The 27,481-nt window shown below is 40.0% G+C and overlaps 2 protein-coding genes across 3 annotated transcripts; one reads left to right on the top strand and one right to left on the bottom strand.

Moving 5' to 3' along the window:
- Positions 1 to 3,268: 3,268 nt before the first annotated feature.
- On the bottom strand, positions 3,269 to 13,985 carry LOC136749532 (uncharacterized). The gene is made up of 6 exons (XM_066703934.1): positions 13,629 to 13,985; positions 9,714 to 12,202; positions 7,756 to 7,973; positions 7,296 to 7,420; positions 5,882 to 5,999; positions 3,269 to 4,540 (listed from the first exon to the last, which is right to left on the bottom strand). Exons 2-6 carry the CDS (start codon positions 11,860 to 11,862, stop codon positions 4,406 to 4,408), a joined length of 2,745 nt encoding a protein of 914 aa, XP_066560031.1. The 5' UTR covers positions 11,863 to 12,202; positions 13,629 to 13,985; the 3' UTR covers positions 3,269 to 4,405.
- Positions 13,986 to 16,873: 2,888 nt separating this feature from the next.
- LOC136749530 (elongation factor 1-gamma) lies at positions 16,874 to 26,689 on the top strand. 2 transcript variants are annotated; one of them, XM_066703931.1, is made up of 10 exons: positions 16,874 to 16,949; positions 18,010 to 18,165; positions 18,536 to 18,596; positions 21,219 to 21,355; positions 21,820 to 21,963; positions 22,297 to 22,426; positions 22,710 to 22,836; positions 24,082 to 24,254; positions 25,470 to 25,594; positions 25,945 to 26,689. In XM_066703931.1, the coding sequence occupies exons 1-10, from the start codon at positions 16,944 to 16,946 to the stop codon at positions 26,101 to 26,103; spliced, it is 1,218 nt and encodes a 405-aa protein (XP_066560028.1). In that variant the 5' UTR covers positions 16,874 to 16,943; the 3' UTR covers positions 26,104 to 26,689. The 2 variants fall into 2 exon arrangements, with proteins under 2 accessions (XP_066560028.1, XP_066560027.1); XM_066703930.1 differs by lacking the exon at positions 16,874 to 16,949 and having other exon boundaries at positions 17,998 to 18,165.
- Positions 26,690 to 27,481: the final 792 nt, after the last annotated feature.

Here is a 27,481-nt window from a genome sequence, read left to right as displayed (position 1 = left end):
AAGAGAACAAACTTTGTTCAAGGGGTGGTGGAGGTAGGGGGTCTCTCTTAAGGTGTGGTAGCACCCCACCGAGACAATTCACGACCCACCCCATATTCATTTGCATGCATTTGTTAAGCAGTGCGCATATTAACAAAACAATGGGTTGCTTCACTGGTTTGAATGCAAAGCTTTAATTAACATCCTTTACAGCATAATAATGGAAACATTGCCAAATACATAACAACAGAGAAGGTGAAAGACCATACAATTAATCAGCTAGGTATGTTCTCTGGGTTGTTTTGTTTTTCAGTAACACCACAATAATGGACACTCATTTTTAATAAATGAATTTCTGAATCCCTCAGGAATAACAAAGGCATTCCTCATGCACCTCCACTGAGTTCTAGTGTTGGTCACATGTATAAGCCCTAACCCCAAACCCAGTCTGCAACCTTATCACGATCCTTGACCCTAACCTTGTAATATAAGTACCAGCAGAATTCAGATGAAGTGCATCAGGTATCCATGTTATTCCTGTGTTATTCAATTTATACATGAATTAATTAAGAATTGGTGCGCATTATTGTAAAGTGTGTTCAAAAGAAGAAAACATACAAAACTTATTAAACCTAAACTGACTTCAATGCTCTATGATGTACCTTGAGAGGTAGACATTTATTTAATATGTACTCTTTTAATGATTGTTTGAGGGGAAGTTCAGTCTGCAGTTTCATTTATTTAACTCATTTGTTTGTCAAGTTTTGTGAGAGCGGGGCAAACACAATCACAAATTGAAGTCAAGTTTACACCACATAGCCCACCGAACTGTGCTTAAATGTAATGTGTTCATACCATACCTTTCCTACAGGCAGCACAAATCTCCTGTTATGCATTTAACAAGAAAATCTATAACAGCAACCCAGTTGTTTATGCTGAATTTCCGTCTTTGTCCGTAGCTCTAACCTTAAGGCACAATTGCTGATTTCAAAACTACTGTAACCATTGCTATTTTGATATTTAAAGACTTTCTAAGTCCCTAAGATTAATGTTTTTCATCTTTCATGTGGAATCACTTTAACATGCCACCAGAATGCTTGCTTTGCTGTATCATGAAAGTCTTCTTTTTAAACCAGGAGACATAACTGAAAAGGCCACATGTCACAATCATTCTCACTAATTCTTAATGACCTGATGTATGAACACCACATGAATACTGTGAGAATTTCTAGTATTGATCAGCAACTATATTGAACAAATTAATTCCTTTTTGGCTCATACTGGGCCTGTGTGTATCTGCCTTTCTTTATGTGTCTGGAGAAGTCTGTAGCAGACAGACTAAAAATATCTGATTTTCCTTGCCTTGACTCTTACAGGGGATGAGGTAAACATGTCTATATTGATAATGAACCTGATATTGATCACAATGCACAATGATCTGTTGTTTCTGAGAGTTGTCCACAAGATTTCATAAGTGGTGAGGTGGAATTGTACCAAAGGGTATGACGTATCTACTATAATGTTGATTTATTCAGCAGCCAATCTAATTGCTTAACCTTGCATATTAATCAGCATTTAAATTGATTCCTCCAAATTATTCCCATATATAGACTTTCAAGCTCTCAGCCTATAATCACACCTATTTTACTCTGGGCTCAGAACCTTGGCTGAGTCCGGGGATCCTCCATATCTGGTCCATGGTGGTGGTTTTGTTTTTAGTGATCTGGAATCATAATGATGTGCTGTCATTATCAGTAGTGGTAGGATAAAATAGTTGTCTCAAACTAAATTCATACATACATGCATACATACATGCATATATACATATACATAAATTGCACTGGCATCTGCTGTATATGTCTGTTCTGAACAGTGTGACCTTATATGTTGGCTTTATTTGTCATATATATACAGATATGAACGGAGGTATCAGGCATCTTCCTTCTCCTTAATGTTAAAACTATTATTTTTGTGTGACTGAATAGCCAAATGTAGTCAGCCAACCTGGGTCATTAAGAGAACCACTGTATTCGGAAGCACTGGGAGGTAACAATCTTTCACTTACAACACAGACAGGAAAACAGCCTCAGTCCCTGCATTAAAGTAAGAGAATACACTACTGTGGTTTTAACACATACTCACAAACCAGCTCAGTTAGAAGAGATAAGAAATATGCTTGCACTTCCTGTTGCAAATATCGCTCACAGGGCCACATTCAAATCGCACAGCAATGTCTTCATTGTAGGTCAGACAAGGCACACAATATAACTTGTGCATCCTCTACAAAAAGTAGAAATGAAAACGATGCCAAAAGATATTCACATCCTCTATGATTTGCTCCGACGTATAAGGAAATGATACCGATATACATTTTCATACAGTGCAAGGGAATTAAAGTGTAATCCTTTAGGGTTGTAGCTTTGTTGTTTTCATTGGATGTTAATCAGATTCATTGCTCAATGTATTATTTTGTATTAGTATTACAAGCCTTATGCCACTGACACATTTAAAATACAACTATTTGAGGCCTGAAAAACAGTGTTGGATTGATCATTGTTAGATTTTTTTCATTCAAATTAAACAAAACAAAACCAAAAATGCCTCAAGCTTGACTACATGAAGGACATTGCAGATATGGTCTTAAAATCGCAGTAATTTGCTGTATTTTATTGTTGTTAAGAGTCATCACTTTCTAATATGCATAAAAAGTGCACGGATAGTGTATGTTTTTTGCTCTCAGGCAATTGTATTTTCTATTTTTAGCTTTTTCTGAACACAAAAAAGGCTGTGAAAGATTGTAGGTCACTGTAGTATAAATAGGATTGATGTAGCTCCCAGGATCAAATAACTTCAATTACTTCTCTTATTTGTTAATGTTTCCCTTGTATGAAAGAAGACTTATGCAATTTATTATTATTATTGTTATTTCTTGGCAGACGCCCTTATCCAGGGTGACTTACAACATATGCATTTTTAGTCAGCTTTCATATGGTAAATCTTTTTTTAAAGCATCCTATTCTCCTCCAGTAAGCTACAGCAGTACTTGGTAAATCTACTCCCTTCTGCTTCATTTAACACCTGGAAAGGAGCTCATGTTGATTTTAATTCACCAAAGTGAGGTATGGCAAAGCACATGGGGATATTGCATTGACCTTTCTTCATTTGTTAAAGCTTTTAGACGTTTCATTCCAGAACAACAGTCCACCTGTTTCAATTATAACTGTGTTCTTAACTTGCAAAAAACATAATAAATCCAACTCTTCGAATACAAATAAAGAGCATAGGCATGTGACACTCACAGAAACATTGCCTTTATTACATTATTGAAGTTAACACATTCATTTCCCAATTTACACTCGTTTTTCATTATGTCAGAAAATATTATTCATTTGTGTAACCACCTTGTTAACAAGTTGTTAAAGTAAATTGTACAAATGACAGACAGTATCCGTATCAATATTCAAGTTATCGTTAGTGGCTTAGGTATCAGATCCACACATAGAAAAACAAATTAGAAAAAGCTAAAATAAATGTTTTTGTTCTTCAGCTGATGTGGGATCACTAGCTTAATCCCCACTGAGAATGAGTTTCCCAGGTTTGTTTCTGGTTATATTAGGATCAACTTTAACAAAACAAAGCAAAAAAAGCAACAAAAGAAACATGGTTGTGTTAGTGTTTCATTAACTTGATTTCATTAAAATGTACCTATTGGTCTTTCCTCATATGTGTGTGTGTGTTTGTTTTTAAAGATCATTGAACAAGTAGAAACAAAGATCACATTGGTAATCACCCACCAAAACACTGATTGGTCAACTTGACCCCAGAGTCTTTGAGGGTCTGTGGGTCACCTAATATTGCAGTTTTTGAGTCTTGGTGCAATCCCTGGAATTGTTCTTGTCAATTATCCACAAGCAGGAAGCGGGCTGTGGAGACTGCTAAAGGTGTGAACTGTAGTCCCCATCAGAGCTTGCAAAAAGAGACGTGAATCAGAGGGGATAACGTTCTGAATATTCTTTAAAGCAGAGCCATTTTCTTGTTTTGTTTTTTCTCCTTTAAAACATAGGCAAAAGAATCGCAAAAGAAAAGCATACATTCATTGTATCAACAAATTATTTAATCAAATTTATTATTAAGTTTACGCTATTTCCATGACTTTGTCCATTGCAGGAAAACAAAACAAAAACGTAGTTAAAAGTATTTTAATACTGGAAAAAAACATGCCCTTTGCCATTTTCAGAGGGATTTGATGGTATACAACAAGCAAAGGGTTTTCCAAAAACAAACATTTAAAACTTTTTGTTAAAAAGTATTTTTTTTCCTTTCCAGTTTTATGACTTTTTTAGTCAGTTCTTGCAGTAAACAGTTTTGCTTTAGAACAGTTGAAATGTTGGTATTCTGAGGGAGAATTCCAGAAAGAGCATTGTTTTTAATGAAGCAGGTTCTTGTTAATGTCATATGCGACCTTTGCCTTAGTTTTTCTGGCAGGGGGCGTCCATTGACGTACCATGACAACACCTCTGCAGGGACTGTCGGTTGTCATTCGGGGGTTTGTCCCGTTATCCTGCAAGCCAAGCACCAAATACACAAAGCTCAGCAACATTACATTTGCAAGGTACTCAACTCGCTTAAACCACTTACAGCACACCAGCACAGATTTTGCATTTGTGTAGATTTTGACATTGAAGTGGATGGCCTGTATTTCTAACACTTTTATACATGAATTGTTGAAAGTGGCTAAACAATATAAAATATAAATATAGATTTTGGTGAAGAACATTGCATCTACATCAATAAGGGGGGAGGGATGTAGAGTAGCACTTTGCATGCAAGTTTTTATTTTGTAGAACACTTGAGCTAGTGACACATGAAAGGTTACAAATATTTCATATTTTGACCATGTTTCAATTACAATTAATTACAGTAATCTATCATTTGAATGCATGTTAAGGGACTGGCTTGTTGAAGTTCCCTGCCTGGGTTAAAAAAAAAATATGCTTAACATATGCTTTTATATTTCAAAGAGGAATTAGATAGCCGGATTAAAGAAGTTTCATTTGTGTGATCTGGTAGCAGCTTCCCACAGCTACTTTAAATAACAAATTTTGTGACACTTTTATGTAACCATGATCATTCTTTTTTTTCTTTTTCATTTTTGTATTGGAATTGGTTATCGTATAGCTATATGTTTTGATGTATTCAAAAATCACAGTGTTGTTTAGGTTAAACATATGAATCCCGAATTGATGGCTTTCATTCCGTACAGTGCAAGAAGATGAGATGTGCATAACATACCAGGAGGTGGCACACTTCACATTACTTTGGTCATGCTGACTACTATAGCAATACAATTCAATATGATGGCAGGTCAAAACTGTTGTGCTAGGTTATGCTATATTTATAGTAAAGAATGGCACACTCAACATATAGTTTATGGGGAACTGCCCAGTAAAGTTAAATACAATTAGGTTGGATTGCTATCGGGAATTACTCTGTTTTACTTATTTATTTGTGTGTGTATGGTTACCAGGACAAAATTGGTGAAACAAGTGAAACTATTGTTTCACATTCACACTCATTGTGATTCATTTAGTTTTGGTAGCAAAATAACAAAAAACAGCAGGTAATTATGAAAGCTTCTTAGCTAGACAAAATTTGCTCCACATTTGAAAATGTAGCCAGATAAAACTAATGACTTCCTGTTCAAAGTAGACATTTTTATTATTATTTTTGTTGGATTTTATTAATTGAGATAATAGAAGAAATGTTACTTTGTGGGGGGAAAATAACATTTTGAAAGGTATTGCATTGAAAATGGGAGTAAAGGCAGACCTGCTGAGGTGATCCAAACCTTTCAAACGAAATCAAGTTATTAGCACCCATAATGCAACATGACTGCACTTACCTTGCAGTCTGCTTCAAGATGCAGGGACTGGAGGAGCAGTGTCTGGGAAACAGACTCCGGCCATCTGAATTTTAAGCCAATCATCTCATTCACATCCTGAAGACCCTCCAGCCAACTCCTGTTAAAAGCCAACCGGAAGAATTAACAAGGCTACACTCCTCTATTGTCAGAAGGTCTAATGAAACACATACAAATCAGTTATTCTGTTCTGATCAGAATCTAACCAGTGCAACCTCTTATACCATTATGTAATTGGTGGACTGGCTGTCTGAAGCTCATTAACAGTGAGGAAATGCAGTGTAAGATTAATCTCTCCTATGAGGTTCCCTTGCGCCTGTGCAGACGGGCAAGGCAGGTGTTTTTTATCCTTTTTGGTGTAGCCAGCATTGATTGCTTGGACTCCCTTGCGGGCGAATCGTGGTGCCTGCCTGACTTAATTGCAGCTTGCAGGAGCAGCATGTCAGCCACTGTTTTTACTACTGTAAATGTTTGTTAGCTTTTTAAAACTATTTTAACTTCGGATTTAATCAATTTGTAAGTTTGTGTATATGCAGAAGGCAGGATAGCTGCAATATGATCTGGACGTGGGACTTAATTCATGTTGGTGTTTACACAAGCCAGGTAGTGCCTGAGGATCTGGGTTGTGTGTGATTTATTTAAATCGCTCACTTTTAATATATATTGTATGTGTGTGGGTATAATTGTCACATTAGGTAAATTTTATATATTTTTTGGTTCACTTTTATATTCTTTCACTTTTCATATATTCTATTATTTTCTTTATACAACCCACCCACCTGGACATGGAGAAAAGGAAGTGCTCTGTACAGTCTTGGTCAAGCCCCTAATTCACATCTTAATAATGTTTTTGATTGTGGTGCCTTGTCTTTTGATATGCACACATTTCAATTCATAATACAATCTGTCTTGTCTATTATATTTATTTTATATATTCAATAGATTGAAAGGACTAGGAAACAAGAACACTTGAATAAACCCCATGGGCTCCCTCTTGTGGGCAGTAACCAGAGGTTGGCCTATTCGAGTAGGGATAGTAGGGGGCATCACAATAATTTCAGCAGAAACAAGTCAATCTTGTTGAAAAAATTTAACCTCTTTAAAGTCAATGAACAATGAAGGTAGCTTTTCGCACCTTACTCTTTACTGTAGTGACAGAAAAAAAAAGTTGAGATTTGAGTTTCTTCTACAGCCACGAGAGACACTAGACAGACAGCCTTATGGGTAAGCCAGTTCATACTGATATTTGGAAAGTGATTCTAGACATAACTTAAAAGTTGCAAAATGTTATCTTGAAATGACACCATTTAGTTTTGATATATATTTAATATTTTTTTGAATCATATTTTTTCTTTCAGGTAGTTTGTGAACAAAATGCAGACACGGCTTGACTTGCCGTTGTTCCCCCGCTGTGTCCGTGTGTCCTCGCTGTCCTCTCAGGAGCTGGTACAAGGTTGGGATGGATTCTGTCTCACAGGAGGGTGGTGTTTCGCTGGGAAAGGATTCCTGCAACAAGGTGGGCTACACAGAACACAGAACATAGAACACTCAGTGCCTGTAGAACATGAAAACAATGCCATTGACTTGAATTGGGAGTTAAAAGCAGCAATGCATAACATAGAAGAAAATGAAATTCCATTCATGATCACTTTTCCAAACAACCATAAATATGATCACTTACACATAACTAGCAAGATCTTCTCCTGAATCTAAGAGGACATTTGGTGTTTCACATGTCTCAAAGCTGTGTGTTAGAGGGCTCCGCTGCACCTTTAAACCTTGAGCAAGTGCAACATCAAAACTCAGAAAAACCTTTGAACTTTTGCAATGGAAACTTGCTGATCAATGTTGCTTACCAGGTCTAGCAGAGTGGGCTTCCTGGACTCCTCCACAGCATTCTCCGGCCACCACGGCCCCCCTGTCCCGAACTGCTGTTTTCCATCCTCCCTGGCAGTCAGCTTGCTGCTGCCCTCTTGTGGAAACACAGCCCACGTGTCCTCTGATGGCTGACAGACAGTCGCATCAGCAGAAGAAGGGCAAAGAGATGCTGTCTCACAGCCTGTATGTGCTGGAGCTGTGGGATGAATCACAGGCAGGATGACAAATACATGGTACAATGTATTTTTATATGTGGTATAAAATGCAGTATTATATGTCTTGGCATCAAACAGTACTGTGCAGGAGGGAGAGAAATGGAGCAGAGCCCACGAGGACAGTGCACTTCAGAAACAAACCTGTTATTTATAACTACAATCAAATAGATGCGCTTTTAACTTTGACAAGAACATTTTTCATTTTCTGCATTTGCTAGTGTTGACTGGAATGATGTTCTATAGAGAGGGGGAACACAATAACAGCGAGCTGTGGCCGATGCTATTTTAAGATGAATTCTTTGTTTTAATAAGGAATAAGTATAAGGCCGGGCTAAATTTAGGTTTAACATTTGGATTAGATTGATGGTTCGAATGGCTTTCATTTAGATTTTCAGGTAATTGTATGAATGTGTGCTTTGGGCTAGAATTAACATTATTCTAGGGTTACGGTCAGGGTTTGATTTTCCAACAAAAACAATACTGGCAATTTGGTATTGGCTAGGGCTGGGATACTGGCAACTGTTAGGGATAATAATGGGGCTTTGTATCTTACCCCTATATTTTCAAAGCTCCATTCGCATACATGTGATTATAGTAATTTGAAAAAACAAATAAACAATGAAAGGCAAAATGAAATTACAGAACATTTTGGTTTGTTTGCTATGATTTTCAGTCCCAGAATACAGCTGGGTTACAGATTGGAAAGATTTTCATTCCTTCGGTGCACCTGATTCAATGATAATACTTACTGTAGGGCATGCTGTCAAATCAAAGCATATGAAGTGAACAAGACCTCCCTTGATAAATATTAAACTACCTGAAACTCTGTTGCTCTTTAGTCCAAGTCCCAGGGACCTACTAAAACCTGGTGCAGAATGAATAAAGCCCAATTAATTAAAATTATTCCAATTTAGGTACCAGAATGTATGGATGTCAGTGGCATTTGCTAGCCTAGTTTCTTGTTGTAAATTAGTTGGTTGTTTTAAAGTCATCAGCTGGCATGAAGCTTCCTTTCAGTATGGCAAATCATACACCAAGGAAGCACGTGACCCTGCCCTATATTTGTCTAGTCTGTAGCTGCCTGTCTGGATTCCCTGTCTCTGTAATACTCTCTCCTGAGCCTGTAGCCAAGAGAGGCTTATTGTGGGGGTAATGCATCAGCCAAAGCCCATCAGTGTGCAAATTCAGTCCCAACGGGGCCTTTAAATAATAAATACCTGAATTAGAGTGCTGTAATATAAGAATTTTTTTTTGACAACAGATTCAGGTCAGGTCAGATAACTTCAGTGTGACACCAGTTAAAATAATGATTTGATGTCTTAGGATGCCCTATTTATCTGTCTCTTTGTCTTAATGTGTTTTGTATATAGTATTTACTTATTTCAAGTCAGACATCCTCTCATAAGAGACAAAGGAGGTTGAATGAGACAGTTCTTAATTCATATTTCCCCATCTGCAAAAGCAAACAGCTTGCGTTTGCTCTATCGCTAAAGCCAAATGTGCAAATTTATCTGAAGCTTGCCTGCACCTGTCCCTCAAGATAGACACCAGGAGGTATGTCATAAGAGCTTCTTTTCAACTGCAGCCATGTCTGTGAAAAAGTGTCTCAAGTTGCCAGTTTGCTGTGCCCCTAATCCACCTCCACTTCCACCTGAACCAGAAATGCTCACTTCTTAACTGCATCAAGAACAACCCACACATGGGAGAGCAGTGGGACTCACCGGTGGTGCTGTTCTGCCCGCAAGGCACTTGATTGAAATCCGCAAAGCTGTCCTCCCAGCAGAGGTGTTCCCCTGCCTGAACAAAAAGGCCAAATTCATCATCTGCCGCTGGTGGTTCGATACCTGGCCGTCCCATCTCGTTAGCAGCCGAGTTTCCGTGAGCACATAGCTGCCCGACTGCGCTTGGGGAAGGAAGCCGACCTTCGACCTCAGACGGTGATCCCTCCTGAGCTGAGGGGGTCGCCATGGTTACCGGTGGATTAAGCCCGGCCGGGGCTTTTGCTGCACCAGTCGCAGGGCCTCGTGAGGGGGGACTGTCAGATGCCCAAACACAGGCAGGGTCTGATCTTGTTGTGCAGCCCTTGCCGCCAATGTGTTGTTCTCCAGCATTCTGGATCCATTCCCCTTTCCCGGGGCTATCCTCAATGCTGTGCTCTGAGGAATCCTGACAGCCAGTGAACCATTTCTGCCTGCAGTCTGATGCTGCATACTGGACACCCTGATTGCCGTTTGTCTCACCCTTAGGAAGATCATAGTGGTTGGCACGACTGTCTGAGTCTGCTTGGCCCATGGTAGGGCACTGCCAGGAGGAAGGATTGCAGGTAACCCCGTGTGGCTGGGCCAGGACACCTCTGTGGGGTGACTCCACTGTGCATTTCATACTGCCACCTTCAGGATTCGAGTCGGAGATTTTAAATTCTTGCGGATTATAAGAAACGTTACAACCGTGCCAATGACGGTCTCTGTGGCTGCTTGTGTGCCTGAAAGGTGACATAACCTTGTCTTTGAACTCTCTGGTGCCATGGTTTGTGGCTTCATCACGGTCAAAGCCTAGGGTTTGGTCTACCTTATCCAGTGGGGTGTTTTGCTTTCTCCCGCTGGGTACATCTGTTGTGGAAGCCTTCTCTAGAGTACGCCTATCAGTGTGGCTCTCAGCAAGCTGTGATGGAGAACAACAATACTGACGCTGCGGTGGCAAACTCAGCACAGTAGCTGACTCCTCTTTGAAGCTCCCAGTTAAATTATCATGTTCTTTGGAGATGTCTCTCATGCCTTCCACTGGAGGTCTCCTTTGATCATTGTTCCCTGGACTTTCTGCTCCCTTTTGGGAATCGCAGCTGTGCACACAGATCTCAACCTGCCCTTGGGTGGAGGAGTGTTCTTGACGATCATGTTCCATAATCCTGTTCTCCTGACCCGCCGCTTTTGGGAGCTGCTGTACGATGCAATCCCGTCCTGTCCTTCTTCCTTGCCTGGTCTCTTCTGATGACTGGAGACCACAGTCCTCACAGACTCCTGCTATCCCATCTTCAAAAGGAAGAGGCCCATTAAGTTTATCCCATTTCTGAATTGGTTTCAAGTCGATCGTCAAAACATCCAAAGCAGGTCCTTCCTGTCCTGTTTGCTCATGCGGTTTGCTGTCCATACTCCCAGCCTTTTTAGCCACATTGTTTGTGTGCTCCTTCGCACAGGAACTGCCTTCCCCTGTCATTGTGTCTTCTGGCCTTTCTCCCACCAGAAAACCATGTTTGCCTTCCGGCTTTGTGGATGATTCAGAAGCGAGAGATGGAGGAGGCCTCCTGTAATTACTCCTCGTCGCGCAGCAGTAGTTCTGTGCTTCGGACTTAAGGAAAAAGCACTGAGTCTGTGTTTTGCTCCCTTCAGAGGCTTTCAAAGTTGCCACGGTTACCAATGATCCCACGTTGCCTGCTCTGCTTCTTGGGTTTTGGCAGCATATGCTCGTTGCTGCTTTAATTTGTACTTCTAGGCTGACGCTGGGCCTCGACTGAGTCGACTTACAGCAGCTTTTTTTCAGGCGGGAGCCGGCGCTGGCAGGTGTATTGTTTACCCCTTTTGTTTTGCTCACCGTAATTCCACCCGACCCTTGGAAACAAGGCCGGGGATCGCTTTTTGAAAGGGCTGCTTTCTTCCGGTTTTTGGCACACACGCTGCTCACCGCCCAGCTCCTAAAACCCTTTAGTTTCTGCGGCTGACATTGCGCACCGCGGAACTCTTGCAAAGAGGCTACCTGCAGCAGGCTGGCGAAAGGAGGTCCGCCGCCTTGGCTGTTGGCCTCTAAAATTATTTGCCTGTTATTGCAACCCCTCTCCAAGCACGAGTAGTTGTTGTTGTTGTTTTGCTGGAGCATTTCCGTCACCTCTGAGGAGCTAAGAAGACCCAGCAAACGAGGTTCATTAGATTCCTGACCTTCCCCCTTGTTCCTTTGTAATGACACTTAAACAAAGAGAGTGGAAAGTGTATGCTTTAAAATCACAAGCCGGACCAGAATCCTTTGCCTTGTTTCTTGGGACACTTTCCTTCAGAGGCAATGAAGTCATGTTTTGTGTTGTTTATTTCTCACATAGTTGGACGTATTCACAAATTCAGCCGGCTTTTACGTTCACTGTTCTGCTTTGAATCCCTTTCTGAGGGCAGTGGTTGTTTTTTCTGTCCTTGGTGGTCACATAAGAATGGTCCCCAGTGGAAACCTGCATGCAAAACACAAAGACTGTTGTAAGTGTAGGCCACTGAAATTAAATAATGCATGAACTGAAATGGGATGTTTAATTAAATTCACAATCAATCACTGTGAAGGAAATGCCTTTTTACCAACGCATTACTCTCAGATTCAAAATCAAGCTATTAATCAATATACTTTGTACATGAATATGCACTTATTGTAAAAGGCCAGAAACATGAATAATTTGTACAGTGTATGGAATCCCCACCACATTCACTGAGCCAATGATACAGTCAAATGCCAACACTTTCGATTCACAAGAACTTCAAAGGGTTTTGCAATTTCTTGTATATCTCCATCAATACATGCCTTTGTGTAGCTGAGAGCACACATTCCTAAAGCTATAGGAATTATACATTTACCAAATGACTTACACACCACGAGATCCACTTTACATTGCTTTATTTTACAAATAATTGCAGATTGAAGATCAAAGATATTCCCTTACACAGACTGACTCCTATTACAGGTCTGGGATTTATTTCATTTGAAAACTGTTTTAAATGCTTATAAGGCAACATTCTAAAATTACATATATATTTTCAATTGCACCAGTTAATTCAAATATAGGCCGACTGGTTATCTGTTTCATGCGTATACATGCCCTTAATAGAGGGATGATATTCTATTAAATATCAACACTGCATATGGGCTACATACACAAAAACTCAATTATAAACTTCTACATAACCTTAAATTACATTTATTGCAGCAATTTGTCATATTTTGAAAGCGGGCTAAATACAAAAAATTAGCCATAGCTTATACTGTCAACGCTATTCCTTTACACACACGTTTTTCGGATGTGTTTTCTTACATATAGTATTAAAATATCACCATTAAAAATGAAATAAAAAATAAAAAATAATAATAACAAAAACAACAATGATTTGTACACGTACAATTATTAAATAATAGTACCGTAAACCAAAATATTACACTAAAACTACATTGGTACCGGTACATAAAGACCTACTACGTCAGGGCTATGCAATATATATATATATATATATATATATATATATATATATATATATATATATATATATATATATATATATATATATGCATGCTACAAACCAGTACATACTAAAAATAATTGATAGAAATACAATATTATATGAAGATATAATGGTGTATTTAAGAAGCTGGTCGGCTGCAGTCATAAATGGGAGACGTTTCCAAATAAAACAGATAAAACACAATCAAATCTGCAATATTCATACCGCCTCAAAAACATATCACTCAATTGCACACCATAAGCTTTGGGTCTTTCATCACGATTTAACACTAAAACGCATATTAAAATAAATACATTAAAAATAAATCACAGCCGCGTAACATAATGTCTTTGTTCAATAGGTGCCCATTTTCAGACATCATTTCATGCTCACCTTGACTCAATGTGTGTGTTTTTTCGCAGTGCCTTTCCTCTCGCAGAAATACTTCAGACTGCATCCAAGACGTCCGCATATCATTCAGCTGTAACCTTGAAGCCGCTTTCTTTCATGTGCTGTGCGTTTGCGATTTCATTTCCCATCGCTGTGTTTTGGAGACAATGGCCCCTCGACTCCCAGGCGACTCGCTGCTGACTGCGTCTGCAATTAATGTCCCAAATCTAGAAGGGGGTTTGATGGCTTCATGATAGGACCGCTGTCGCTGTGTTGGCCTCGGATCTCTCTGCCTTTGGGCGGCGCGTATGGCTAAGTCCTCTAAAGCTGGGGAGAATTACGCATAGCTGCAGCATTAATGTGCGTGCGTTCAGTGGCCAGAATATAGGCTAGTTATTTAACGGGTATCCCACACAGGCAGCATCACGGTCCGTACCAGCGTGTTATCATTGGAAAAACATACAAAACATGTAGGCTGGGTAAAATGATATGGCTGTGAATAGGTTATATGCGTCCTCCCACCAGGGTTTATTTATTGTGCAATGGTCATTTTCATTGCATTTTAAGATATTCCAAATAGCAACGTTCACCCCTCCTGCTATGGATATTTGAAGTATACATTCTGCTTGGTATTCTGTCGAAATGTAATAATAATATGAATAATAATAACGACTGGATATTGGTCCTGTTCTGCACCACCAGCACTGTCTTGGGACAGGTTGCATGGATTGACCCACTCTGATTACTATAGCAACTGTCTCATGTCAAATTGCTCATGCAGTGTAGGATCTGGATGGGCCCGTTAACTGTTACACGACTGTAAGCATGGATGGATGATTGAGGCACTCTCTCTTCGTTTTGGTCTTTGCTCTTTTGCCTTTTATATTTAAGTGTGCTCAAAAGTAATTTATTGTCAACATAATTATTTTTTTATTCACATTTCCTATGTGGGTAGAGTTGACCCATGAGATTATAGTTTCCACTTTGAGACAGGACAAGATAATTATTTATGCCAATTAACTCTAATAAATAAGTATGAGGAAGCTTTGATAAATAATATGGCGAGGCATCACAAATAATGTGTGTGTGTGTGTGTGTGTGTGTTATTTGTCCCAGGGGCGTAGCCAGATTTTTTTTTTTTTTTTGGATAGGCCTAGAAAAATTTGGATAGGCATTTTTTCTACTTATTTATTTAATTTATTTTGCGACGTGCACTGTATATTATTTCCTAATACAATCGTTTTATACTAGTGTATAGTACTTGGAGCAACCTCGTTACATATACAAATACACCGATCAGCCATAACATTATGACCACTGACAGGTGAAGTGCATAACACTGATAATCTCGTTATCATGGCACCTGTCAGTGGGTGGGATATATTAGGCAGCAAGTGAACATTTTATACTCAAAGTTGATGTGTTAGAAGCAGGAAAAATGGGCAAGCATAAGGATCTGAGCGACTTTGACAAGGACCAAATTGTGATGGCTAGACGACTGGGTCAGACCATCTCCAAAACTGCAGCTCTTGTGGGGTGTTCCCGGTCTGCAGAGGTCAGTACCTATCAAAAGTGGTCCAAGGAAGGAAAAGCGGTGAACCGGCGACAGGGTCATGGGCGGCCAAGGCTCATTGAAGCACGTGGGGAGCGAAGGCTGGCCCGTGTGGTCCGATCCAACAGACGAGCTACTGTAACTCAGATTGCTGAAAAAGTTAATGCTGGTTCTGATAGAAAGGTGTCAGAACACACAGTGCATCGCAGTTTGTTGCGTATGGGTCTGCGTAGCTGCAGACCAGTCAGGGTGCCCATGCTGACCTCTGTCCACTGCCGAAAGCGCCTACAATGGGCACGTGAGCATCAGAACTGGACCAGGGAGCAATGGAAAATGGTGGTCTGGTCTGATGAATCACGAGTTCAAGGTGTTGACTTGGCCTCCAAATTCCCCAGATCTCAATACAGTGGAGCATCTGTGGGATGTGCTGGACAAAGAAGTCCAATCCATGGAGGCCCCACCTCGCAACTTACAGGACTTAAAGGATCTGCTGCTAACGTCTTGGTGCCAGATACCACAGCACACCTTCAGAGGTCTAGTGGAGTCCATGCCACGACAGGTCAGGGCTGTCTTGGCGGCAAAAGGGGGACCTACACAATATTAGGCAGGTGGTCATAATTTTATGGCTGATCGGTGTAATTACATATCCCAGCATATTAAAATAAGACTAACTTTCGACCACTTGTCAACTTGACAACAACATAAAACTCATCTTCAGACACGCTTTCATCTCCATGGGCAAACAAGCCTATATTTGATGTTACAATGTATACCATGGCGGGCAGTAGTACTATAAAATGGTACCTTACGTAGACATATCATAAGGCATGACCTACAAGGCGCAGATGGTGAGGCATTGAGTTGAATATGGTGACAATTTCATCATAATCCAATGTATCTGTAAATTCACTCTCAAAAGACAGCAAACTGAAGTGGTTCAGCAAAGATGATTTTTTTATCCTAGCTGTTGTTGAGAAAAGTCTCTCCACACTGATGTAATTGGAAGTGTGGCAGTGGTCCTTAACAGAGAGTTTATAACACACTCCTTTTCCTCCAGACGTCTTTTTTTGAAAAACCTGATGATCGACATTTGGTTTGCCATTGCTAGAACTACTGAATCACCTCAGCCCTCATTGGAGCGCGGTGGAGCTCGCCAGCTTATGCGCTGCAAAGTTTAGGCACACGACTGCCAGGCTGTTGAGGTAAACCACTGTATGAAAACAATTCAAATGTAACCAATAGTTGGAAGCCAACTTGATTGTCACAGACTATTTCTTTGTTACATTATAATAAAATTATCCATAGCAAATAAATACCACATGCGTTTCTTTTAAAAATATAATAAAATAAAACAATTTGTATTGAATTGTTTCTGGGACATGTTTTCCTACCCGTGGCTAGGCGGCTGGTGTATCCCACCTTACACACAATGTTCTCACAACATTGTAGTAAGGTTGTGGGTGGGTTGGGGACTACACAACCTGGCGACAACGTTGGGAGACAAATTGCAAATATATGTGGAAATGAGTTATATCATTAAATAGCATTGTCACTATGCTGTCTCTTCTGGAAATGCTACAGTATCAATTTAGCCAATTACCAAATGGAAGTGATAGGGCCAGGTCAATACTGCCCGCAGGTGAGGTGTTTTGCATTGTAAGCCCCTCCCACGCCGCAGGAGGTTTTATGAACAGCGGGGCGCGGCTGGGGTCCCTTTCCAGGAGGAGGAGGAGGAGCAGGGCAGATTTGGCTGTCTGGTATCAAAGATGGCGGTACGTGGTGGCATGTGGTTAATCAAACGGTTTGATTTATGCGTTTTTATTCTGCGTGTCTTGTGACATCGAGAAGGAAACTGAAGGAGCGTATGTGTGTATAACATATCTGACTTTATTCTGTTGAAATGTGAGAAATAGCTGCTTTCAAGTTGCAGGTGGTGATGGTCTGACCCAGAATTTCACTTTATTTCATTTCACTTCAAACGAGTAGCCAACCATTAGTGTGATTGTGATGGGCATCTTTCGGAGAACAATGGTCGTGTTCGTGTAGAGCAGATTTCCGCAGTTCTGAACTGCTCCACCAATGGGATCGGTGGGATTCTGCGGATCTGCGTAGAGCTGCGGAAACCTGCGCTACTAGAACACGACACATGCTTTAGAGCAGCGGTCTCCAACCCCGGTCCTGGAGAGCCACTATCCTGCAGGTTTTGGAGGTCTCCCTTCTACCGCCAATTGTGAAACGCCTGCAAGTATTTAATTTGAAACAATTTAGCAGGTGGTTCTTAAATTCAGTCATTTAGAAACCATTGGCGTAATCCTCTCATTACCTTTAGATTTCAAAAGTCCGCTTGGTTGAGTTGCTTAATTACACTCACGTGTTCCCAGTATTTAGAAATTGGTCATTTAAGGTGACTTGTTAGATGAAGTCTCTCCAGCACCAGGGTCGCAGACCACCGATTTAGAATAGGTTAAAACCATGTTGTAGATTTGTATTTGTTTATAAATGATGCAAAAGTCCTTATTGGTGGGGATATTATATAAAGTAAAACATACACATTTATAGCTCATCTGAATTTGCCCTAGGATTTAATTTAAAACATTGAATAACACTGGCATAGTTTCCTTTTTAAAGTACTTTGGATGAGTCACTAGCATTATGATACAGGATTTAATAAAGGTTAATCAAAACATGTGGAGTTTAACTATTCTGTTTCTAGTTTTTAGAGGTGTTATCGGTAATTTAGTGGAACTGTAGCCCTACACACATTGAATTAAATGTATACCCAGTTCTGTTACCTGCATATTAATTTGTGGCATTTTATTAATGTTTTTGGAGACTCTCTACACATACACAAACTATTGGAGGTCTTATCCAGCTCTGATTGCTGCCCAGTACAGCGGTGTGCAAATCAATGTGGTTTCTGCCCCCCCTGGATTTGAACCCGGAAACCAGCAGAAATCTGAAGGGTCCTTCAAGTTTCCCCTCGGGAAAGTAAGGCTGTTCTATGAAATATTGAAATGCAATTTTTTGTGCAACATGTTATATAACCGTGCATTAGTAATTTCTCATTAGATTCTTTGAGTGTAGGGAAGGCCTACTTGTATAGCCTAAATTAAAATACCTGGTTGCCACTACACATTGACCTTTGTGTCATCTTGCTTGTCCTCCCTATTGCTGTCCAATTTGATTGATGCAGCAACTAGGTTTTGTATTTGGCAATGTTCTCTGTAATGTTGCAAATGTAACGCAGTGTAATAAGTACAGCCTATGCGCATGTTATTTTGAAACCTTTTAAGGCCCAAATCTTCTCCTTAATGACATTCTTGATTGTTGAATGTTGTAAAAGCTTAATCTTTTGCAGGTCCCAGTTTTTGAGGAAGATGGCTTTCAGATTACTGAGAGCAGTGCAATTGCTCACTATGGTAAGTGTCAGGCACCCCTTTAAAATAAACATGTCCTATTTGGGAGAATCTTGTTTGTGGCTTTTTTCTTGGATACGAAAAGGCGATATTGGTCTTTACCTTTAATTATACCCAGACATGGCAAGACTTAATCTTGGCTAAATAACCATAACTCTGCTTCAAATGTCATCCAAATCGAGTAACATTTGTCTAAATCCTTTTGGAGGAAGGCCTGAGTATACAAAGATGGATAGCTGTTTATTCTGTAGTGTCACTTTTTTAGCACCAGAGGTCAGTGTACATACAACAGTATTCGGACTTCTGAACTGCTGAGCTTTTTCAAAGCCATTATCATTTCAAAAGGGCCACTTCATGCATTATTTTCTCTGTGGCAGTGCTTATGATACTCGGTGAGTCTGTATTGAAGCAATTGCAATTAAAATAATAATAATAATCTGCTGCAATTTAATGTTTTCATTTTTATTCATAGATTGACTAAGCAGTATTTTGTTTCCCTAGGTAAAATGGCTTTGTGTGCTTATGCTAATTGTATAGGAGAATGTTGAAAGGAGCAATCATAATCTTGATACTTGGAATTGGGATACTTTTTCGGATTTCTCACTTATTGCTTTTTATGGTGACAAGGCTGACAAATTTTAATTTCATCCCATGCTCTGTGGACTCTCCCCAGCACAATTTAAATGCAAAAGGGGTTACTCGTATTCATTTTTATTAACAATACTTTGGAAATTCTGTAATGTTTAAGATTTACCACCCATGTGTGGTTGGAATTATATAATTCTAGCTTTTCGAATCGAATTTGTATAATGACATTTACTATTCTTGGCTTGATGGTATCTGTGCTTGGCTTCGTTTCTAGGCTTTCCTGTTTGGCTTCACCTTTTTCATTGCTCAGGTGAATTCTGACCCACAAAGTAAAACAATGCCTGTCTTTCAAGACCGGAAAATCCTCTGACTTCATCAGTAGGGATAATCGTGCCCATTTCCCCTTGGACCTGCAATAGCGAATGATACAGGGCACAAATAAGTTATAAAACTGCTTGAAATAGTGTATGTAATGTGATGCAACAAATGCCCACACCTCAGGACACGGGACTTGACAGTGCTGTTTGATGGGATGGATTCTAATATTTTGCGCCCTGGTCTTTGAGGAAACTTTCCCCCTCGTCTTGTTACACACTCCGCTGGTGGGCTGGCTGATGCAGGTCTCTGTCACTGGGATCCACACTTTTCCAGGACCTGGGTTTGTATGTGCTTTTCAGCCAGGGTGTGCCTGCTGTCCTGGCGTCTCGTCACAGGAAACCCCTCTCTGATTAGGATGTCCTGTTTACACTGCAGCACTGACCCTCTATCAGCAGAAGTAGCCTCCCTGCTCTAATCTCCAGGAAATACTTCACCATACCATCCCATTCTCCTTTGAGATGAGTGCCGAGAGCCATGTGGAAAGTACTAAAATTAGAACTGTATTCTCTCCCTCATTTGTAATATTTGTGTGGTCAAAAGAATGCTGTTTTTTTTTTTTTTCACTCCCCTGGCCTCAGTAGTTTTTTTTTTTTTTTTTTAATTACTATGTAAATGTTCAAACCTGTATGATTCTCACCTAGCAGATGATATGTTACAAGCATTGACTTGACTCTATGGTCTATAAAGGCCTTTTAGTAAATGGATGTGTATTTAAGTGCTGTACTATTGCTTTGGAATGCTTATCAAGTGCATTCTTTCAGTGTAGTGAAAGGCAACAATTTAGAGTTGCAAATTAATGACCAACAGAAAAAACAGGCTTAATTTTCACTGCAAGTAAATTACCAGTCTAATTAATGCAGTATGCAGCTTGCCTACAATTTGCTCACAGGGAGAAACATTTACTTTTACTCGCTAAAAAGTCAAGAAGTGTACTTTCATGTATCATTAATGGTTTTTAAGTACGATTTTATTTCTAACTGTGAATTTAATGCTTTGAAGTTGGGTTTGCTATATTTCAGCCATAAAATAAGTTTTCCTCCCCTCTTCTGTTCAGCCAAGAAGCGTTTCAGTCACTCTTTAAAATCTCTCTTGGGGAAGAATGAGTTTCTTTGTGCCTGGTGTCTCGAGGCCTTTGAGACCGTTTTGCAAATTCCATTCCTTCCTCCCCTATTTAAATACAATAACAGAAAATAAAAGCAGTGGGTGCTGCATATGTGTGGAGTAAAAATACAAAGTGGTTGACTCATTTCTTGTGTGTTCATTTCAATTTTTTTTTTCACTAAGCACCTTAGTGTAGGCAATTCCATGTCTCAATTACTCATGATGCCTTTTGTCCCTGTTGTGAGTATCACCTCTTTTGAGTGAGTCGTGGTTTTAGAATTGTAATAGTGAAAAACTCTCTAACCACTTCAGTGACCTCTTAATACAGGCAGTGGATATTTTCCTCTTGAGAAATTGCAGTGTAAATTTATACCCCCCCAAAAAAAAAAAAAACAGGCTTATCTAAATGATGACAGGAGACCCTTCAGGAAGATTTTAAATGTAATTATGGATTCTTTAACCCAAGCAGGGAACCAATGATTTAATGTGCCTGTGATTTTTGAACTGTTCCCAGCATCTTTATCCCAGCTTTTGTGGTACACTTTGTTTTTGTTTCAGTGGCCACTGAAGTATTGCGGGGAACCAGCCCTCAAGACAGTGCTTTGATCCAGCAATGGGTGAACTTTGCTGATGTTGAGATAGTGCCCTCAGTTGCCACCTGGGTCTACCCAACTCTGGGAGCTGCTGATAACAGAGTATGCCACTGTTCAATCTGTTACAAAGCAAGATGATAAGATTTTCATGGTTTCGTGAATGACGTGTACCTTTTAAATCTTGACACAATTTCTCAGACTGTCTGAAAATGTATTTTTATCAAAAGTGGTAGAGTAACCAACACATTTTTCATTTGATATCAATGCATATGTCACAAACTATCAAGGAGTTACATAAATACCATAACAAAAACAGGGAAAATAGGCCCGAGTCTAAAGTGTTAAGAGTTTCATCAAGGATTCTGACCTACATATGTAGTAGAAGTAGCTAATTTCCATCCCTGTATGTGGAACCTACCAGCCTTGAAATAAGTGTAAATCCTAAAGCGATACCAATCTTTAATTTGCCCAACTTATAACATATATTGTATGCCAATTATTTTCTGAACACTGCTGGGTTTGTTGCATGGAGTCTGTTGTATTTATATTTATTGCTTCTGTTCCAGGTGACACAACGTGCCAGAGAGACAATCCAGGGAGTGCTGTCTGTGCTCGATAAGCATCTGCATGCTCGCACATTCATGGTAGGGGAGAGAGTGACCCTGGCAGACATCTCCATGGTGTGTGCCCTGTTCCTCCTCTACAAGCAGGTACTACAGCTTGAGTTCCACGCTCCCTCAGATTTGTATTGTAGCAGATGCTTTCTAGTCCGACTCCACACAGAAGCAGCCTTCGCTGCAGTCTAATCAGGTGTCAACTGGTGTTCAGAAATGAGGATTTTAAACATTTCCCAACATGACTCATGTTGGGTTAATTTTGATCACGGCACTAGTCATCTGTTAGCCACTGGAGGAGACGAATGGTAAACTTGATACTGCTGTATGAAAGGCACCTTCAGTGCAAGATGAAATGCTTCTTGGATGATTTTGGATTAAAAAAAATAAATAAAAAAAAAACTTAGCCACATGGTTTCTGTTTGTTAGGTTTTGGAACCCAGCCTGAGGGGGAACTTTGCTAATGTAACTCGATGGTTCATTACCTGTGTGCACCAGGCCCAGTTCAGTGCAGTGCTGGGGGAAGTTCAGCTCTGTGAGAAAGCAGCGCAGTGTGAGGGTAAGAAACCAGCTGCTCTGAGCTCTAGGCAGCTAGTGCATATCAGGAAGCTCCACCCGGGTCCCAGTAGTAGCAAATATCTTTGACTTGGGTGTCTTAAACTAGCAAATCCTCATGTGTAAAAATAAAAATGGATAGAAACTTTCTGGTGTAATTATTGGTTGTAAAGTGATATCTGTATTTAGCCTTAGTTTTGGTGGGTATGATGTATGGCTTTTAAAGGTATCTTGTAAACGGGGATATATTTTGCCAATGCAGGACATAATGCATATTTTCATCACAGTCAAGGCAACACAGGAGGACCCTCCAAAGGAGAAAAACATTACAGAGGAAGAGGAGAGAGACCCCACAGAGGAGGTCATGGCAGCTGAACCCAAAGCCAAGGATCCTTTTACCTCCCTTGCCAAGAGGTAAAAATTTCACCTTTACCCAGACATTCTAACCGGATTCCTACGTCCCTGTCCACATTGTCTGGTGACCTTTCAAGCATCCTCCGTTTTACTCATGGTGACACACAGTTGCAATATTCCCGATTCATGTCAGATCATTTCCCTTTCCTTGGTTTTGTCAGCATGAATAATTGCAGAGGTACAAAGATACACTGGTTTAAAAGATTAGTTATAAAGGCCTCAAGTTAATTTGCTTTATTGACATGGAGCACCGTAACAGCATCAGGAAGGAGGCAGGAACTGACTAGACGCATGTTCTGGCTCGGCTTCCTCTGCTTTTGTACCTACTGTGTTCTGGAGGGGAGGTAGAGAATTTGTACCTTATATTTAAATATAGTTTAGGTCTTCCAAGTGAAACCTTAATGTATACCTAAGGAATGTTGAAAGGTTGTGCAAAAACAAGTTCAAAGGTCTTTCTTGGTGTTTAATAGTGTGGTGATTTATAGTGGAAGGACTCGACTTTGCTAGCAGGAAACTCCTTTCCATCCTGCCTTGTAAACTTTCAGCTCTGTGTTAAAGGGCACTGGTATTTCCTCTGAGAGCCCTGCTGTAGACCCTGTATTTCACTTGACTCTTCCTTTGGTAGCGTTGCTGGCCAGGTGTTGCCCTCTGGAACTGTAGGGTCCTCTGGTTACTTATTCAAAGTTCTCAGCCCCATGATTCCCAAATGTTTATTTCCAGGTCAATGAACTCCTTAGAAAACCCACTTCAACTTTAAGACTAGGCCTAGGTGTTCACAATTTCACAACGGACAGTTGTTAAAGGAAAATCTTAAACTTATACTATGATGCCAACTTCAACGGCATTTTGCATTTTCACATGTACTTATAAGAACTGATTAATTTAAATGTCATTCTACATTAATCTTAAGCTCTCCTGCTGCAGCTGTGGCTCAATATGCGATGCGACTAGAATGGCTTTCTAAACTGCAGCCAACTTTCCGTGGCATGTAAATGTCCTATATGTGCAGAAAGCTTAAAATTTTGGTAAACTAAGTATGATGATCCCAGAGATAAAATATATTATGTTTGATTTGTTACATGTGTACTTTCTGGTGAAAATTTAGATTTAGGGCCCTATTCCTTTTGTGCATGAACCAAAGATACTTATTGATCATGCTTTTGCTAGTTAATGTGACTCATCAAATGTAAAGCTTCAGTTGTCCATTTAAGCATTCATTTTGAATCATCAATCAATCATTTGCAGCCCTTTTGTTCTGGATGAGTTCAAACGCAAGTACTCCAATGAGGACACCCTCACTGAAGCTCTGCCCTACTTCTGGAAGAACTTGGACCAAGAGGGATGGTCCTTATGGTACTCGGAGTACAAATTCCCCAGTGAGCTAGGAAAGGTCTTCATGAGCTGTAACCTCATCACGGGTTTGTACATTTAAATGTATGAATATGAGCTGAATGACCTATTGTTTTTATGGGCTCACATTAGGATGGAGTGGGCAGTAACGGCATTCTCTGCTATAGTGATAGTAAGGTCAGTGAAGCTGTAATTGGGAGCATGATGTTGTGGGGTTTGGGGCTGTAGTTCTTGTTTGTACTGCATGTTTATTCCCATCCTGTTGGAGTGAGAATTGTTGGTTTTGGATGGAAAGGGTGTAGGAATTTGCTTGTGGGTGGTCTTTCCGAAAAACTAGACCAGGCAATGTCACTTGAGACTCTGCAACAGGAGGCTGCTGGCAACAGTAGCAACACTGGCTGGAGTTTATGCAATTTATAATTGGGGCTGCATGCTCAGTTTGTCCTTTCTACCTGCTTTTAAAGCTGCAAAATTATTAAAGTGAGCCACTATATCAGCTATCTGATGAAGACACGACATAATTTCTTGTTGTGGAATTTGTTAAAGTGAAATGATTGTTTCCTTCACAGTCTAGAGAGTTTGTAATCAATAACATGCCACTTCTTTTGTAAAATAAGGATTTCCTTTCTGTTGCACCTCTTAAGCTTGGCAAATGTTAGTAATGGAGAATGACTTTCAGTACTGTGAAAAAGTATGTCTGATTTTCTGCATGTTTGACACTGAATATCAGATCTTCAGCCAAAACCTAATGAGATAAAAGGGAGGGAACAAAACCTAAAAAAAGATATGGATTTAAGTTATGCAACACCTAATGCCCCTGTGTGAGTAAGTAATCACCCCCTTAGTCTCCATAACTGGTTACACCACCTTTAATCAATAACTACAGGAAACCTTTGGTTTGCAGTTATTGTTGCTAGTCTTTCCTATTGGTCTGCTATCCAAATTTAAGATCACCACTATCTTAAGTAAAGTTTTCTTGTGCAGTTCTCAATTGTCAGAGGTTGGTTTTAGCATATTCTCAAAAGTCAAAAGTGATGGTATGATAAACAAGTAGCCTTGATCTTCACATGGAGGTATCAATCACTGCATCTGAGCACAAAATGGCCCACAGGCATAACGCTGACGTACATAATATGGTGTAGTTTTTGGTAACGTGGTGCACCAGTGACCGTTGAACATAAACTTGGAAGCTACACAGTCAGAGCAGTACATTTTAAAAGGCAGAATGAGAGATGCATTTAGTTGCAAGGCTTGGTTAATGGCTTTCTTACTGCTTGCTGCAGGCATGTTCCAGCGTTTGGACCGCCTGAGAAAGCACGCCTTTGCCAGTGTCGCATTGTTTGGGCAGGATGGCAACAGCTCAATATCGGGAGTGTGGCTCCTCAGGGGGCACCAGCTGGCATTTGAAGTGGGTATTGTTACCATAGTCTATTAGTTTCCTCTTAAAGAGTTATGTTCTTCCATTGGGGAGCAAATAAATACTTGATTATTTTTATGTCTGATAAATTTCATTCATGAATTGCCTAATCTCTCAACTTTCTTGATCTGAATTGCTCTTTTGATTCAGCATTTCCCTAACCCTTCCCCTAGATTTCAGCCTAACCCTCCTGCAGTCTTTGGTCATCTCCTTGACTCCCCTCTCAAATCCTACTATTTCAACCAGTAATCAGTTCTTGTGTTCACAAGGCACTGCTTTCTTTCCCTTTGTCATGGGTTCTGTTGTGCCCCTCCCTCTTCTCACTTGTCTCTATTTTGCAGTTGTGTGATGACTGGAAGGTCGATTACGAGTCTTATTCTTGGCGGAAACTGGAACCAGATAACGAAGAGACCAAGACCTTAGTGAAGGAGTATTTTGCCTGGGAGGGAGAGTTCAAACACGTAGGCAAGCCCTTCAGTCAGGGCAAGATCTTCAAGTGAATGCCTAGTCACTCAACTGCCACTAGCTCTGCAGTAGCATCCACCAGACAACTCAACCAAATACCAATCCTGTAATGTTTGTACTATTCAAAGTCCCAGTCCAGAAGGTTGTATAGGTCACCCTTCAATCCTCAGCTGGACTTCGAAACTTTCACTGTGATTCATGTGGGGAAAAGTGATCTATAGATTGGCAGTGAAGGTTGGATTGCTCTTCAGCCTTTAATGACCAGGATTTAAACACTTGAAGACCTCGCTGTCAGACGTTGGTGGTTTAGGGTGACCTATTAACTGGTCTTCTGCCCAGGACAAGGTTAGGAGACTGATAGTTGGGTCAGCTAATGAATAATGTTTTTTTTAATGCAAACTTTACTGTGTACACTATTAATATTAAAAGTTAATACTGGTTCTAGGTTTTTTTAAATGGAAATCCTGAACCACTACTCCTTTAACCATTTCATTCTTATTTTGTCAAATGATAATGATCTGAGCTTATTGTGCTATGTAATGTTTTGCAAGAGGCCAAAATATACTCTGGTATTTTTTCTGTAAGCATGTTCACTGAAACAATTACATTTGTTCATGATTACAGTGCCTTTGGGTGTGATTTTTTTCCTTTCTTTCCTAACACCAACTCTTTCTATTAGTCTTTTGGGAATAAGTAATTTCACAGGAAGTCTTACCAAAGTAAATGATCCTGTATGGTTATAGTAAATTATCCCCCCAATGCATTGTAGTACTTCCGCTATGAACAATTTCAAATATCTAAGGAAGCTTTTTATTGCAGTCCTGCAAGATTCTTCTGAAAGGAAGAATAAAAGCACTTCAGAAGCACGTTTCTGGATTCCGGAATAAAGAAGCAAATCTGGTTTACGGAGATAATGTGATGCATGAATATAATGGGCAGGGGAATCTTCAGTCAATCAACCCTAATGTGGTGGTTGAGACCATGCACACAGCCAATCACAGCTCTTAATTTCCACTGATAGCTACAGACCTTGAACCATTGTTCCGCTTGATCTCTCAAGTTTTATGTAGGTTTTGCTTTACCAATTTAAATGATCAGTCTTCTGTTAAACTGTAGCTGGTAAAACTAATGAGGAACATGTCCTCTTTATTTTCTTGGATCTCTGTTGGTTTCTTGGAAAAGTTATTCAATTTTATTCAAATTTAGTTGGCTCTTGTGGTAAAATACCCCTTTGCCAGTGTTAAATGCGGCTATTCACATTTCCCAATTGAGAGAAAATGCAATCTATTCTGAGAAATGGATGAAGGTTCGTGGCTGTCTTCCAGATCTGTCCCTTTTTTCCCCAATGATGTAGCTCAGATAAGTGAAACAGGTTGGTGTGTGTTACAAGTTTGGTTTGTTTGAGCCTGACTC

Source organism: Amia ocellicauda, chromosome 5, assembly GCF_036373705.1.
Source record: "Amia ocellicauda isolate fAmiCal2 chromosome 5, fAmiCal2.hap1, whole genome shotgun sequence".
NCBI classification, from domain to species: Eukaryota; Metazoa; Chordata; class Actinopteri; order Amiiformes; family Amiidae; genus Amia; species Amia ocellicauda.
The sequence above is the reverse complement of the archived record's forward strand: the minus strand, read 5'-3'. Positions and strand labels throughout refer to the sequence as shown.